Here is a 16,976-nt window from a genome sequence, read left to right as displayed (position 1 = left end):
GTCACACCAACTCCACTCACTCTGTAGAACAGGGGGAGATCACACAAACTCCACTCACTCTGTAGAACAGGGGGAGATCACACAAACTCCACTCACTCTGTAGAACAGGGGGAGATCACACAAACTCCTCTCTGTAGACCAGGGAGAGATCACACAAACTTCACTCACTCTGTAGAACAGGGGGAGATCACACAAACTCCACTCACTCTGTAGAACAGGGAGAGATCACACAAACTCCACTCACTCTGTAGAACAGGGGGAGATCACACAAACCCCACTCACTCTGTAGAACAGGGAGAGATCACACAAACGCCACTCACTCTGTAGACCAGGGAGAGATCACACAAACTCCTCTCACTCTGTAGAACAGGGGGAGATCACACAAACTCCTCTCTGTAGACCAGGGAGAGATCACACAAACTCTACTCACTCTGTAGAACAGGGAGAGATCACACAAACTCCACTCACTCTGTAGAACAGGGGGAGAAATCACACAAACTCCACTCACTCTGTAGAACAGGGAGAGATGACACAAACTCCACTCAGTCTGTAGACCAGAGAGAGATCACACAAACTCCACTCCTCTCTGTAGACCAGTGAGAGATCACACAAACTCCACTCACTCTGTAGACCAGGGAGAGATCACACAAACTCCTCTCTGTAGACCAGGGAGAGATCACACAAACTCCTCTCACTCTGTAGAACAGGGAGAGATCACACAAACTCCACTCACTCTGTAGAACAGGGGGACATCACACAAACTCCACTCACTCTGTAGTACAAGGAGAGATCACACAAACTCCACTCACTCTGTAGACCAGGGAGAGATCACATAAACTCCTCTCTGTAGACCAGGGAGAGATCACACAAACTCCACTCACTCTATAGAACAGGGGGCGATCACACAAACTCCACTCACTCTGTAGAACAGGGAGAGATCAAACAAACTCCACTCACTCTGTAGACCAGGGAGAGATCACACAAACTTCACTCACTCTGTAGAACAGGGGGAGATCACACAAACTCCACTCACTCTGTAGAACAGGGACAGATCACACAAACTCTACTCACTCTGTAGAACAGGGGGAGATCACACAAACCCCACTCACTCTGTAGAACAGGGAGAGATCACACAAACGCCACTCACTCTGTAGACCAGGGAGAGATCACACAAACTCCTCTCACTCTGTAGAACAGGGGGAGATCACACAAACTCCTCGCTGTAGACCAGGGAGAGATCACACAAACTCTACTCACTCTGTAGAACAGGGAGAGATCACACAAACTCCACTCACTCTGTAGAACAGGGGGAGAAATCACACAAACTCCACTCACTCTGTAGAACAGGGAGAGATGACACAAACTCCACTCAGTCTGTAGACCAGAGAGAGATCACACAAACTCCACTCCTCTCTGTAGACCAGTGAGAGATCACACAAACTCCACTCACTCTGTAGACCAGGGAGAGATCACACAAACTCCTCTCTGTAGACCAGGGAGAGATCACACAAACTGCTCTCACTCTGTAGAACAGGGAGAGATCACACAAACTCCACTCACTCTGCAGAACAGGGGGACATCACACAAACTCCACTCACTCTGTAGTACAAGGAGAGATCACACAAACTCCACTCACTCTGTAGACCAGGGAGAGATCACATAAACTCCTCTCTGTAGACCAGGGAGAGATCACACAAACTCCACTCACTCTATAGAACAGGGGGCGATCACACAAACTCCACTCACTCTGTAGAACAGGGAGAGATCAAACAAACTCCACTCACTCTGTAGACCAGGGAGAGATCACACAAACTCCACTCACTCTGTAGAACAGGGGGACATCACACAAACTCCGCTCACTCAGTAGAACAGGGGGAGATCACACAAACTCCTCTCTGTAGACCAGGGAGAGATCACAGAAACTCCACTCACTCTATAGAACAGGGGGCGATCACACAAACTCCACTCACTCTGTAGAACAGGGGGAGATCACACAAACTCCACTCCTCTCTGTAGACCAGGGAGAGATCACACAAACTCCACTCACTCTGTAGACCAGGGAGAGATCACACAAACTCCTATCTGTAGACCAGGGAGAGATCACACAAACTCCTCTCACTCTGTAGAACAGGGGGAGATCACACAAACTCCACTCACTCTGTAGAACAGGGAGAGATCACACAAACTCCACTCACTCTGTAGACCAGGGAGAGATCACACAAACTCCTCTCACTCTGTAGAACAGGGGGAGATCACACAAACTCCTCTCTGTAGACCAGAGAGAGATCACACAAACTCTACTCACTCTGTAGAACAGGGAGAGATCACACAAACTCCACTCACTCTGTAGAACAGGGAGAGATCACACAACCGCCACTCAGTCTTTAGACCAGGGGGAGATCACACAAACTCCACTCTGTAGAACAGGGGGAGATCACACAAACTCCACACACTCTGTAGAACAGGGGGAGATCACACAATCTCCACTCACACACTCTGTAGAACAGGGGGAGATCATACAAACTCCACTCACTCTGTAGAACAGGGAGAGATCACACAAACTCCACTCACTCTGTAGAACTGGGAGAGATCACACAAACTCCACTCTGTAGAACAGGGGGAGATCACACAAACTCCACACACTCTGTAGAACAGGGGGAGATCACACAATCTCCATTCACACACTCTGTAGAACAGGGGGAGATCATACAAACTCCACTCACTCTGTAGAACAGGGAGAGATCACACAAACTCCACTCACTCTGTAGAACAGGGAGAGATCACACAAACTCCACTCTGTAGAACAGGGGGAGATCACACAAACTCCACACACTCTGTAGAACAGGGGGAGATCACACAATCTCCATTCACACACTCTGTAGAACAGGGGGAGATCATACAAACTCCACTCACTCTGTAGAACAGGGAGAGATCACACAAACTCCACTCTGTAGAACAGGGAGAGATCACACAAACTCCACTCACTCTGTAGAACAGGGGGACATCACACAAACTCCACTCACTCTGTAGTACAAGGAGAGATCACACAAACTCCACTCACTCTGTAGACCAGGGAGAGATCACATAAACTCCTCTCTGTAGACCAGGGAGAGATCACACAAACTCCACTCACTCTATAGAACAGGGGGCGATCACACAAACTCCACTCACTCTGTAGAACAGGGAGAGATCAAACAAACTCCACTCACTCTGTAGACCAGGGAGAGATTACACAAACTTCACTCACTCTGTAGAACAGGGGGAGATCACACAAACTCCACTCACTCTGTAGAACAGGGAGAGATCACACAAACTCCACTCACTCTGTAGAACAGGGGGAGATCACACAAACCCCACTCACTCTGTAGAACAGGGAGAGATCACACAAACGCCACTCACTCTGTAGACCAGGGAGAGATCACACAAACTCCTCTCACTCTGTAGAACAGGGGGAGATCACACAAACTCCTCTCTGTAGACCAGGGAGAGATCACACAAACTCTACTCACTCTGTAGAACAGGGAGAGATCACACAAACTCCACTCACTCTGTAGAACAGGGGGAGAAATCACACAAACTCCACTCACTCTGTAGAACAGGGAGAGATGACACAAACTCCACTCAGTCTGTAGACCAGAGAGAGATCACACAAACTCCACTCCTCTTTGTAGACCAGTGAGAGATCACACAAACTCCACTCACTCTGTAGACCAGGGAGAGATCACACAAACTCCTCTCTGTAGACCAGGGAGAGATCACACAAACTCCTCTCACTCTGTAGAACAGGGAGAGATCACACAAACTCCACTCACTCTGTAGAACAGGGGGACATCACACAAACTCCACTCACTCTGTAGTACAAGGAGAGATCACACAAACTCCACTCACTCTGTAGACCAGGGAGAGATCACATAAACTCCTCTCTGTAGACCAGGAAGAGATCACACAAACTCCACTCACTCTATAGAACAGGGGGCGATCACACAAACTCCGCTCACTCTGTAGAACAGGGAGAGATCAAACAAACTCCTCTCTGTAGACCAGGGAGAGATCACACAAACTCCACTCACTCTATAGAACAGGGGGCGATCACACAAACTCCACTCACTCTGTAGAACAGGGGGAGATCACACAAACTCCACTCCTCTCTGTAGACCAGGGAGAGATCACACAAACTCCACTCACTCTGTAGACCAGGGAGAGATCACACAAACTCCTATCTGTAGACCAGGGAGAGATCACACAAACTCCTCTCACTCTGTAGAACAGGGGGAGATCACACAAACTCCACTCACTCTGTAGAACAGGGAGAGATCACACAAACTCCACTCACTCTGTAGACCAGGGAGAGATCACACAAACTCCTCTCACTCTGTAGAACAGGGGGAGATCACACAAACTCCTCTCTGTAGACCAGAGAGAGATCACACAAACTCTACTCATTCTGTAGAACAGGGAGAGATCACACAAACTCCACTCACTCTGTAGAACAGGGAGAGATCACACAACCGCCACTCACTCTTTAGACCAGGGGGAGATCACACAAACTCCACTCTGTAGAACAGGGGGAGATCACACAAACTCCACACACTCTGTAGAACAGGGGGAGATCACACAATCTCCACTCACACACTCTGTAGAACAGGGAGAGATCATACAAACTCCACTCACTCTGTAGAACAGGGAGAGATCACACAAACTCCACTCACTCTGTAGAACAGGGAGAGATCACACAAACTCCACTCTGTAGAACAGGGGGAGATCACACAAACTCCACACACTCTGTAGAACAGGGGGAGATCACACAATCTCCATTCACACACTCTGTAGAACAGGGGGAGATCATACAAACTCCACTCACTCTGTAGAACAGGGAGAGATCACACAAACTCCACTCACTCTGTAGAACAGGGAGAGATCACACAAACTCCACTCTGTAGAACAGGGGGAGATCACACAAACTCCACACACTCTGTAGAACAGGGGGAGATCACACAATCTCCATTCACACACTCTGTAGAACAGGGGGAGATCATACAAACTCCACTCACTCTGTAGAACAGGGAGAGATCACACAAACTCCACTCTGTAGAACAGGGAGAGATCACACAAACTCCACTCTGTAGAACAGGGGGAGATCACACAAACTCCATTCACTCTGTAGACCAGGGGGAGATCACACAAACTCCACTCACTCTGTAGAACTGGGAGAGATCACACAAACTCCTCTCACTCTGTAGAACAGGGGGAGATCACACAAATTCCACTCACTCTGTAGAACAGGGAGAGATCACACAAACTCCACTCACTCTGTAGAACAGGGGGAGATCACACAAACTCCACTCACTCTGTAGAACAGTGAGTGATCACACAAACTCCACTCACTCTGTAGACCACGGAGAGATCACACAAACTCCTCTCACTCTGTAGAACTGGGGGAAATCACACAAACTCCTCTCTGTAGACCAGGGAGAGATCACACAAACTCTACTCACTCTGTAGAACAGGGAGAGATCACACAAACTCCACCCACTCTGTAGAACAGGGAGAGATGACACAAACTCCACTCCTCTCTGTAGACCAGGGAGAGATCACACAAACTCCACTCACTCTGTAGAACAGGGGGAGATCACACAAACTCCACTCACTCTGTAGAACAGGGGGAGATCACACATACTGCACTCACTCTTTAGAACAGTGAGAGATCACACAAAGTCCACTCACTCTGTAGAACAGGGGGAGATCACACAAACTCCACTCACTCTGTAGAACAGGGAGAGATCACACAAAGTCCACTCACTCTGTAGAACAGGGGGAGATCACACAAACTCCACTCACTCTGTAGAACAGGGAGAGATCACACAACCGCCACTCACTCTTTAGACCAGGGGGAGATCACACAAACTCCACTCTGTAGAACAGGGGGAGATCACACAAACTCCACACACTCTGTAGAACAGGGGGAGATCACACAATCTCCACTCACACACTCTGTAGAACAGGGGGAGTTCACACAAACTCCACTCACTCTGTAGAACAGGGGGAGATCACACAAACTCCACTCACTCTGTAGACCAGGGAGAGATCACACAAACTCCACTCACTCTGTAGAACAGGGAGAGATCACACAAACTCCACTCTGTAGAACAGGGGGAGATCACACAAACTCCACACACTCTGTAGAACAGGGGGAGATCACACAAACTCCACACACTCTGTAGAACAGGGGGAGATCATACAATCTCTATTCACACACTCTGTAGAACAGGGGGAGATCATACAAACTCCACTCACTCTGTAGAACAGGGAGAGATCACACAAACTCCACTCTGTAGAACAGGGGGAGATCACACAAACTCCACTCTGTAGAACAGGGGGAGATCACACAATCTCCACTCACACACTCTGTAGAACAGGGGGAGATCACACAATCTCCACTCACACACTCTGTAGAACAGGGGGAGATCACACAAACTCCACTCTGTAGACCAGGGTGAGATCACACAAACTCCACTCACTATAGAATCGGTGGAGACCATACAAACTCTGCACAGTAAGTGCCCGAGTCGGTAATCGAACCCAGGCCTTCCTTGCTGCGAGGCGGTGAGTGTCGCCACGGCGCGGCCACCACCCTGGTACCGTCCCGGCCGTGCCGTTCCATCTCCCGGTCCTGCGCTCCCCTGCCCCCCTCTCCTCTCTGTGCCGCCGTGCTGGACGCAGTGACCACGGGCAGCAGTGAGGTCGGGGCGCTGGGCAGCATCTTCCTGCAGGTGAGGCTCCTCCTGGCATCGCTTCCTTCCCTCTGCCTGCCGTGGCGTGCGTTCGCGCTCGCGCGTGTTTGTGGGGAGCGAGCGTTCGACGCTTCACGCGGCCTTCAAGTGCACGTAGCCCGGCGCAGGCGCCGTGGTGACGTCGCCGCCACTTAGTGGCGTATGGCTGCTGCTGCTGTTGTTGTTGTTGTGTGGGGAGCGGCGGTGTCGCGATCAGCACGCCGCTCTGAGCCCGGCGACCCGAGCTCGATTCCCGCTCACGGCCACCAACACCGGCGGTGACGATTATCTGAACCGGTCCCCTGGGCCTCCCCTAGGTCGACTCGGCCTCAAATGAGTACCCCGTGCGGTGTGTAAAAACATCGCCACTGGGGGAGACAAAGGCGGCCGGGCGTGGTGCTGGCCCACCCACCCCCTCGAGGCGCCGTGCCGGCATTCGTAGGTGCTGCCCGCTAGCAGCACTCGCCCCCCTCCAGTCTGTCACAGGCTACACGGGGGACCTTTGTCTTTGTGTGCGGGCACGGGGAGTGGTCGATGCTTCGTTGGGGGGAAGCGGTGACGATCATGTGAACTCATCCTGGGCCCCCTCTAGGTCGACTCGGGACTTAATTGAGCATCTGGTGTTGTGAGCGCAAATGTCCGCACCGGGGAGACAAAGGCGGCCGGCCGTCGTGCTGGCCACCCAACCGCCCCTGCGGCGTTGCCGGCCTTCGTCGGAGGCTGCTCGCTGTCCGCACTTGCCCCGACAGTCTGTTCAAGGCTACTCGGGGGATCTTTGTCTTATGTGCGTGCGGCGATAAATGCCGCAGCCAGTCAATCTCGGTGGGTCAACCCATGGCACCCCCGGGTCTTGTCCCGCGACCTCCTCCTGCCTGCGGCGAGCCTTCCACACATTTCTCGTGGTCCCAGCCTGCCACAGTGCACCTAGTCTGGCACAAGCGTGGCGGCGGCGGCGGCGGTTGTTGGTGGGTGTGTGATGATGTTTGTCTCTCTCGCTCTCTGTCTGTGCAGCTGAAACTCGTGCTGAGGAAAGGAACGCAGCTTCAGAACGTCTACCTGGGTGAGTGAGCATGGGGGTGAGTGAGCATGGGGGGTGAGCGAGCATGGGGGTGAGTGAGCATGGGGGTGAGCGAGCATGGGGGTGAGTGAGCATGGGGATGAGCGAGCATGGGGGTGAGCGAGCATGGGGGTGAGCGAGCATGGGGGTGAGCGAGCATGGGGGTGAGCGAGCATGGGGGTGAGCGAGCGCGGGGGTGAGCGAGCGTCGGGGGTGAGCGAGCGCGGGGGTGAGCGAGCGCGGGGGTGAGCGAGCGTCGGGGGTGAGCGAGCGCGGGGGTGAGCGAGCGTCGGGGGTGAGCGAGGGAGGGGGTGAGCGAGCGCGGGGGTTAGCGAGCGCGGGGGTGAGCGAGGGAGGGGGTGAGCGAGCGCGGGGGTGAGCGAGGGAGGGGGTGAGCGAGCGTGGGGGTGAGCGAGCGTGGGGGGTGAGCGAGGGAGGGGGTGAGCGAGTGCGGGGGTGAGCGAGCGTGGGGGTGAGCGAGGGAGGGGGTGAGCGAGCGTGGGGGTGAGCGAGCGGGGGGGTGAGCGAGCGTGGGGGTTAGCGAGCGGGGGGGTGAGCGAGCGTCGGGGGTGAGCGAGGGAGGGGGTGAGCGAGCGTGGGGGTGAGCGAGGGAGGGGGTGAGCGAGCGGGGGGGTGAGCGAGCGCGGGGGTTAGCGAGCGGGGGGGGTGAGCGAGCGGGGGGTGAGCGAGGGAGGGGGTGAGCGAGCGTGGGGGTGAGCGAGCGCAGGGATGAGCGAGCGCGGGGGTGAGCGAGGGAGGGGGTGAGCGAGCGCAGGGGTGAGCGAGGGAGGGGGATGAGCGAGCGTGGGGGTGAGCAAGGGAGGGGGTGAGCGAATGTGGGGGTGAGCGAGCACGGGGGTGAGCCAGCGCGGGGGTGAGCCAGCGCGGGGGTGAGCGAGCGTCGGGGTAAGTGAGTGTCGGGGTGAGTGAGTGTCGGGGTGAGTGAGTGTCGGGGGTGAGCGAGTGTCGGGGGTGAGCGAGCGTGGGGGTGAGAGATAGCGGTGGCGAGCGAGCGTGGGGGTGAGCGAGCGTGGGGGTGAGAGATCGCGGGGGTGAGTGAGTGTCGGGGATGTAGTGACACACTCAGCAGTGGCTGCTGAGTGTGTCACTACATCGCAGAACCACGAGGGGTGGGGACGACTTGGGAAGGCCTTCATCCAGCAGTGGACTTATCATGGCTGATGGTCATGGGGAAAAGCGGGTGCTTAAGCGCTGCAGTTGTAGCAAATTGCTGAACAGAAACATTGTAAACAAGAATGAGTGAATTGCGCTGGAGTGAAGGATCGTGGATGACGGGTGTGTGTATGTTGCACTTCTTTCGCACTGTACGTAGCCAACCGTGCTAATCCGAGGTGCAGTGTTAGTCTATGGGCAGTGTTGAGTCTATGGGTAGTGTTAGTCTATGGGCAGTGTTAGTCTATGGGTAGTGTTGAGTCTGTGGGTAGTGTTGAGTCTATGGGTAGTGTTAGTCTATGGGCAGTGTTGAGTCTGTGGGTAGTGTTAGTCTATAGGCAGTGTTGAGTCTATGGGTAGTGTTAGTCTATAGGCAGTGTTGAGTCTATGGGTAGTGTAGTCTATGGGCAGTGTTGAGTCTATGGGTAGTCTTAGTCTATGGGCAGTGTTGAGCCTATTGTAGTGTTAGTCTATGGGCAGTGTTGAGTCTATTGGCAGTGTTGAGTCTTTGGGCAGTGTCGAGTCTATGGGTAGTGTTAGTCTATGGGCAGTGTTAGTCTATGGGCAGTGTTTGGTCTATGGGTAGTGTTAAGTCTATGTGGGTATAGTGTTAGTCTATGGGCAGTGTTTAGTCTTTGGGCAGTGTCGAATCTATGGATAGTGTTTGTCTTTGGGTAGTGTTAGTCTATGGGTAGTGTTAGTCTTTAGGCAGTGTTGGGTATATGGGTAGTGTTAGTCTATAGGCAGTGTTGAGTCTATGGGTAGTGTTGAGTCTATGGGTAGTGTTAGTCTATGGGCAGTGTTGAGTCTATGGGTAGTGTTAGTCTATGGGTAGTGTTGAGTTTTTGCGAAGTGTTGAGTCTATGGGCAGTGTTAGTCTATGGGTAGTGTTAGTCCATGGGCAGTGTTGAGTCTATGGGTAGTGTTAGTCTATGGGTAGTGTTAGTCCATGGGCAGTGTTAAGTCTATGGGTAGTGTTGAGTCTATTCTAGATTTAAAGCTTTCGTGACTGCAAGGATCCATACTCTTTGGTTCTATTGGGTAAAGTCACGTAGGTAAAAAATAAAATAACAAAAATCACGACGTTTCGGCCACAACACAAGCGGCCTTCATCAGGTGAAGGGACGAGACTGTCTGGAGGACAGCGCTGGAGTGAAAAAAGCCACGCTCAGATCACGACCTTTAAGCTGTGTGAGAGGAAACAAAGCGCCTTGATAAAGGAATTAGCATAAAATTTAGCATTGAAATGGCTGAGTGATTAGCTTGTGACTGGTCACAGAAATGGATATGTTAAAGTTAAAGCATACACATCCGCAAAGGCACCCCTTGACAAAGGAATTAGCATATAATTTAGCGTTGAAATAGCTGAGTGATTAGCTTGTAACTGGTCACAGAAATAGCTATGTTAAAGTCAGAGCATATACATTCACCGAGGCACCTAGTACAAATCAAACAGGAGAATTTAGCGAAACACAACCACGCTCAGACCGCGGACCTTTAAGCTGTGTGCGCGCAAACAAGGTGTCCTGACAAAGAAATTAGCATAAAAAATTAGCATTTGATTGGCCGATTTTAGAAAAGAGGTGGTGTACGTGCTGGTGGACTAGCCGTTTGGCGGGGGGGAGTTTACCTATTGATGGTGTGAAAAGGGAATTTATAAGAGCTGCGAAAGTTTGGGGTACCACTACTTGAAAAAATATACTGTACCATTGAAATTAGTTTAATGTTTAGTTCGATTTAGAACATCTGTCCAATGGTTGCTTAATTTGAAACCATCTTCTCGGTTGAAATTGTGTCTGTGTTTGTAGATCTGAATTGCCTCGTGAACAAATCTCTGATAAAAACCCGTGGGTTTTCAAAGAACCTTGGTATCGGAGAAAATTATATCGTGATCACCCACAGCGTTGTAACAGTGATCAGCCACGGCAGAGTTGAGTCTATGGGTAGTGTTAGTCTATGGGTAGTGTTGAGTCTATGGGTAGTGTTAGTCTATGGGTAGTGTTAGTCTATGGGTAGTGTTAGTCTATGGGTAGTGTGGAGTTTATGGCCAGTGTTGAGTCTATGGGTAGTGTTGAGTGTATGGGTTGTGTTAGTCTATGGGCAGTGTTGAGTCTATGGGTAGTGTTAGTCTATGGGTAGTGTTAGTCTATGGGTAGTGTTAGTCTATGGGTAGTGTTAGTCTATGGGTAGTGTGGAGTTTATGGGCAGTGTTGAGTCTATGGGTAGTGTTGAGTGTATGGGTTGTGTTAGTCTATGGGCAGTGTTGAGTCTATGGGTAGTGTTAGTCTATGGGTAGTGTTAGTCTATGGGTAGTGTTAGTCTATGGGTAGTGTTAGTCTACGGGTAGTGTTAGTCTATGGGTAGTGTGAGTCTATGGGTAGTGTTAGTCTATGGGTAGTGTTAGTCTACGGGTAGTGTTAGTCTATGGGTAGTGTTAGTCTATGGGTAGTGTTAGTCTATGGGTAGTATGTATGTATGTTGAACTAATTTCGCACCGTACGTAGCCAACCGTGCTAACCCGAGGTGCAGTGTGATGTAAATAACAAGAACAATGTTGTTGTTGTTGTGCACTTCTCCGTGTGCATTGCAGAGCTGACGCTGCCACAGTTCTACAACTTCCTGCACGAGATGGAGAGAGCGAAAGCGAGCCTCGACAGCTTCCTGTGAGAGGGGCAGGGAGAAGGGAGGGAGGGAGAGGGGGGGGAGGGAGAGGGGGGCGGAGGGAGAGGGGGGGAGGGAGAGGGGAGGGAGGGAGAGGGGAGGGAGGGAGGGAGAGGGGGCGGAGGTAGGGGGGGCGGAGGTAGGGGGAGAGGCTCGAGAGCTTCCTGTGAGAGAAGAGGGAAGCCGAAAGAGCTTTCTGTGACAGGGCGGGGGAGGGAGGGAGGGGGAAGGGCACGAGAAAGGGGGAGGGAGGGGGGGGGAGGGAAGCCTCGGAAGCTTCCACGGAGGAAGCGGATAGAAGGAGGGAGGGAGGGAGGATCCCAGCTCATGGTGCACGCACACTTCCTCTGCTTTGCCGTTGGCACGCAACTTGTTCGCTTGACCCCTGCAGCCACGAGAGGCCGCCGCACGACGTTCGCAGCAGCTGTCACAGCGCCGCGATTGTTCGTCGGAACGGCACGGTGACAATTTTTTTGTTCAGCGAGTCGATTCCTGTCGCCAAATCCTGGCCCCCGCTGCCCCCTTTTGGCCACGTGGTTGGGCCTCGTGTGGACGCGGCATACGACGGGGGCAAGGCACAAACCCGCGGAAGCTACAGCGACCCGGGTGGGGGGGGGGGCACTTCCGCAGATTTCTAAATTGAAAACTCCACGGCGAACGCATTCACACGGAGGCCACGTGTCGAGGAGGCCACGTGGGCACGTGACCCGTGACCTGGAGGTCGAACAGATGTCACGTGCGGAGGTCACCCCACGTGACCTCCGGGTGATTGTCTCGTGGCGTGACGATGTAGGTTGTCAAATCCGTGGTAAATAATTAAAAGCTGAACTATTTTTATGTTACCAGGTAAGGCGCACTGAGCTTTGTAGCTTTTTTCCAGAAGCAACCTGTCCACAAATGATAGCTCATTGAAGTGGCTTATCACGTGTAAATTTAAACGCACGTTTCTAAATGTGGAGGGAAAACCCGGAGGATCCGGAGCAAAAATCCACGCGACCACGGGGAGAGAGACACCGCAGACTCCAAATATACAGCAGCAGCAGCAGGTGTCACGGTCGGGTTCGAACCCACGACCTCCTGTAGACCAGGCGAGGTAGTTAACATCTCCTAGCCACCGTGATGATGATGAGAGAGGTCGGGTTCGAACCCACGACCTCCTGTATACCAGGCGAGGTAGTTAACATCTCCTAGCCACCGTGATGATGATGAGAGAGGTCGGGTTCGAACCCACGACCTCCTGTACCCCAGGCGAGGTAGTTAACATCTCCTAGCCACCGTGATGATGATGAGAGAGAGAGACACGCAAACTCCAAGTATAGTGAACAAGCACAGCCTTTGTGAATTATGCAACAAACCATCGGCGGTTCCTGAAGAAACTGCGTTGTCTCTGGTCACCACCGATGTTGGTCGCTGCTGCTCAAATAAATGTTGATGGTACGTGTGTGTGTGTGTGTACGCATGTTAAACTTCTTTCGCCGCCGTACGTAGCCGAACCGCGCTCATCGGAGGTGCGGGAAAATCGGTGGTTGCGGGGCGACCGAACAACGAGAGGGCCCACAATGCACTGCTTCAAGAACGACTACGGATTGGTTATTTTTGTTGTTGTTGTTGCGTAACGAACGGTGGCCGAGAGCTTCTGTACATTCGCCCCCGTCTCTGTGTCTGTGTGAGAGCGGGGAGCGGTGGCTTAGCGGTTAGCGCATTGCGTTACGAACCTGGAGACCAGAGTTCGATTCCCGCTCATGGCCAACACCGGTGACGATTATCTGAACCGGTCCTTGGGCTCCCCTAGGTTTACTCGGCCTCAAATGAGTACCTGGTGCGGTGTGTAAACATCGCCACTGGGGAGACAAAGGCGGCCGGGCGTGGCGCTGGCCACCCCACCCCCTGCGTGTGCCGTGCCGGCCTTCATAGGTGCTGCTCGCTAACAGCACTTGCCCCAACAGTCTTTTTCAGGCTATACGGGGGTCCTTTGACTTTTGTGTAGGTTTGTGACTTAGAGGATCGTGAAGTGTCGCCACCGTTTTCACTTTTGAGCAAAACCCAGACAGACACATTTCTCAGTCAGCCTGTAGGTCTGTGTTTCAAAGTTCCAACACAAGGCCGGTACCAGAACTCGGTACAAGTTAACTCCTGCAGCTTAAACGCAGATACCAACCATGAACAAGTGGCAACCCTGGTGGGTGCTTGGGTAAGTGAGTGGCTGAGTGAATGGGTGAGTGGATGATTGATTGGCTGACTGAGTGCATGAGTAAGTGGGTGAGTGGCTGAGTGTATCATTGAGTGGGTGAGTGAATGTGCATGAGTGACGGTGGATGAGTAAATGAATGGGCGAGTGGATCATTGAGAAGGTGAGTGGGTGAGTGACTAGGTGAGTGAGGAAGTAAGTAGGTGAGTGAGTGGGTGAGTGGCTGGGTGAGTGCTACGGTTTCCAACCCTTCCGTAGACCAAACACGGGACACATTTCTCAACCCTGGCTCAATTGTCTACACGGTGCAGCAGTCGCCTGCGATACAGTTCTACTAGGTACCGGTCGATTTGTTACCAGATCTCGGTAACAATTCAACTTCTGCCACCCGACGCACACACAGACGCCAAATCCCGGGCTCTCCGGTTTACACCTGGCCTGTGACTGCTTATGAATTTCAGCCGTAATTGTAGCCCGCCATCGCTGGTTGTTGCGTTCAAGCGCTATTGAAATCAAATGACTTGGCACGCGAACCTGAGTGTTGCCGCTCTCACTCGGTAGGTAACATCGTCCACGGGAGGGAGAACGTGGCGGGGGGTGGTGCAGCGGTTAGCGCTACGCCGCGCTACGAAAACCGCGACCCGAGTTCGACTCCCGATCACGGGCGCCACCGAGTGACGATTCGTCTGAATCCTTTTTCAGGGCCTCCCCCTAGGTCGACTCGGCCTCAAATGAGTACCTGGTGCGGTGTGTGAAAACGTCGCCACCCGGGGAGACAAAGGCGGTTGGGCGTGGTGGCTGGCCACCCACCCCCTGCACGTGCCGTGCCGGCCTTCATAGGTGCTGCTCGCTAACAGCACTTGCCCAAACAGCCTGTTCAGGCTATACGGGAGGATCTTTGTGTATCTGTGCGTATCTCTGCGCGTGAGACAGCTGCCCGACGAGTAGGACACGCGCACAACGTTGTTCGAAGTTCGACCGCATATCCGCACGTCGAGTGAATTCTAACCGCATAGTCGAGCGAAGTTTGGGGCAATGTTAAAGTCGCGAAATCGCACGAAGCGAACCCGCACGGAGCGACGGAAACCTCTACTAAGTATGTTAACCCTGTGCTGTGTATTTAGACCATTGCCCCCAATAGGTTTTCCAGACCGTGTTGATGAGACCCAGAAGGTGAGAAACCTGCCCACCGATGGGCTTTGGCGAAACGACGCCCTGCCCGGTCGCATCGGGCCGGAAAGCCCCCGCAGGCTTACGGCAAAGATGCCCTGCTGGTGGTTGCGATTCCACGTTAATAATGGCGAGGGTGAGATTACCCATAGGACAAGTAGAATCAGAATATGCATTCATCCTAGGGGTAATCCCATTAGCCATCGAGCACTTTTTAACAGATTCCGTTTTCACAGTTGTTGGCTTCCCCGCAAAGTGGTGACCATTTTATCCACCCCCCAGATGGATGATGGGCTGCTTCAACCGTACACCCCTCCCCACCCTGTCGTCCCCAAGCAGGATTTGAAGTTAATATTACACGTAGGCTTTCACGACCAATGTTATGATTCATAAATATGATTAGTTTCATTTAGGTTCTAGCACCGTATAGGGGCCGTCCATAAATGACGTCACGCACCTGGGAGGAGGGGGGGGTCAGACATTTGTGACGATGTGTGACGAGGGGGGGGGGTTTGAGAAATGTGACGTCACATCAAAATGCGCAACTTTAAATAAATATAGACAACACGTTAATTAAATAGACTTTTTAATAAATGTTTTCTCCTACAACATCAAGAGTGCAGCGCCACATTAAACACGCACTACAATGTGACAATATATTCTTAGTTCTTTCGGTAAAGTCACGTTGAAGGGAAACAACAAAATAATAAAATATATATAAAACAATAAAAATTCTCACGACGTTTCGACCATAACACAAACGGTCGTCTTCAGGTGTGTCGGTTTGTGTTATGGTCGAAACGTCGTGAGAATTTTTATTGTTTTATATATTTTTTATTATTTTGTTGTTTCCCTTCAACGTGACTTTACCGAAAGAACTAAGCATATGAATTACTGCAGTCACGAAAGCTTTCAATCAAAATGTGACAATAGTTTAAAGCGATTTGACGCATGTTTTATTTTTTGGAGGGAGGGGGGCCAGAGCTTTGTGACGTCATATTTTAGGGGGGGGGGGGTCTGACTTTTTGTGACGCCGTATGACGAGGGGGGGGGGTGTCAAAAACCGTCCAGAATCGCGTGACGTCATTTATGGACGGCCCCATACTACGAAAGTTTGTATCTTTATTTTACAAGGCAAGCGACCTGGCCATCACAAATGATGGCTCAACGCAGCGGCTTATAATGATCATCATCACCACGTGGACATGTACAGCAGCAGTTCAAATACTCAACACGCGCAGATGTTAATTGTAAATGTGGAGGGGAAAACCCGGAGGGTCCACGCGACCACGGACACAGAGACACGCAAACTCCAAATATACAGCAGCAGGTGTCACTTTCGGGTTCGAACCCACGACTCCTGTATACCAGGCGAGGTAGTCAACATCTCATAGCCACCGTGATGATGATGAGAGAGACACGCAGACTCCAAATATACAGCAGCAGCAGGCGTCAGGGTCGGGATGGAACCCACGACCTCCTGTATACCAGGCGAGGTAGTTAACATCTCCTAGCCACCGTGATGATGATGATAGGACAGATGATAGGACAAAGCGTGTTATGTTATAAAAATATAGAGTAAAATGACGGTCAAAGACGGCGGTGGGGTGAGGGTTAAGACAATGAAACTAGGAGTTTACTGTGTTTGCAATGACCCACGACCAGCGGACCGTCGGCGTATACTGGTGCTGCGTTCGCTATATATAATACACTAGTACCACTATTAGTTTACACTATGGGGCGAACTAATTATTTTTGTCATTCGTAATGTTATGCAGGATAGGATAAAAAAAATATACCCTTGATAAATGACGTGAGGAAAATTTGCATTTCGTTAACTCCCTTCAACATGTTATGATCAACAAATATACACGCGGGTTATAAATGTGTTCCCGTGCGCGCGCGGCGTTGTAGGTAATTTTCAGGGCCCGCATCGATTCGGGACATTGTTGAATTG

At 51.8% G+C, this 16,976-nt stretch overlaps 1 protein-coding gene and 2 long non-coding RNA genes across 6 annotated transcripts in view; all 3 read left to right on the top strand.

Moving 5' to 3' along the window:
* Window positions 1-2,514, top strand: part of LOC142930812 (uncharacterized) — a 34,529-nt gene extending 32,015 nt beyond the window's left edge. Inside the window, exon 2 of the long non-coding RNA XR_012946785.1 lies at window positions 2,400-2,514. This is a non-coding gene — a long non-coding RNA (uncharacterized LOC142930812). The remainder of the gene's footprint in view (window positions 1-2,399) is intronic.
* COMMD7 (COMM domain containing 7) overlaps window positions 1-11,696 on the top strand; it is a 59,034-nt gene extending 47,338 nt beyond the window's left edge. For all 4 annotated transcript variants that reach the window (XM_076073846.1, XM_032970339.2, XM_032970338.2 and 1 more), the window contains 3 exons: window positions 6,721-6,770; window positions 7,782-7,830; window positions 11,591-11,696. In XM_076073846.1, the coding sequence (XP_075929961.1) occupies window positions 6,721-6,770; window positions 7,782-7,830; window positions 11,591-11,667 (176 nt within the window). In that variant the 3' untranslated portion in view covers window positions 11,668-11,696. The remainder of the gene's footprint in view (window positions 1-6,720; window positions 6,771-7,781; window positions 7,831-11,590) is intronic.
* Window positions 11,697-11,890: 194 nt separating this feature from the next.
* On the top strand, window positions 11,891-13,102 carry LOC142930811 (uncharacterized). The gene is made up of 2 exons (XR_012946784.1): window positions 11,891-12,875; window positions 12,958-13,102. It is a non-coding gene; the product is annotated as an uncharacterized LOC142930811 (long non-coding RNA).
* Window positions 13,103-16,976: the final 3,874 nt, after the last annotated feature.

The sequence above is a fragment of the Petromyzon marinus genome, chromosome 43 (assembly GCF_048934315.1).
Source record: "Petromyzon marinus isolate PM22_M1 ecotype Great Lakes invasive population chromosome 43, UKy_Petmar_22M1.pri1.0, whole genome shotgun sequence".
Classification (NCBI taxonomy): Eukaryota; Metazoa; Chordata; class Hyperoartia; order Petromyzontiformes; family Petromyzontidae; genus Petromyzon; species Petromyzon marinus.
This window is presented reverse-complemented; position numbering and strand designations above follow the sequence as displayed.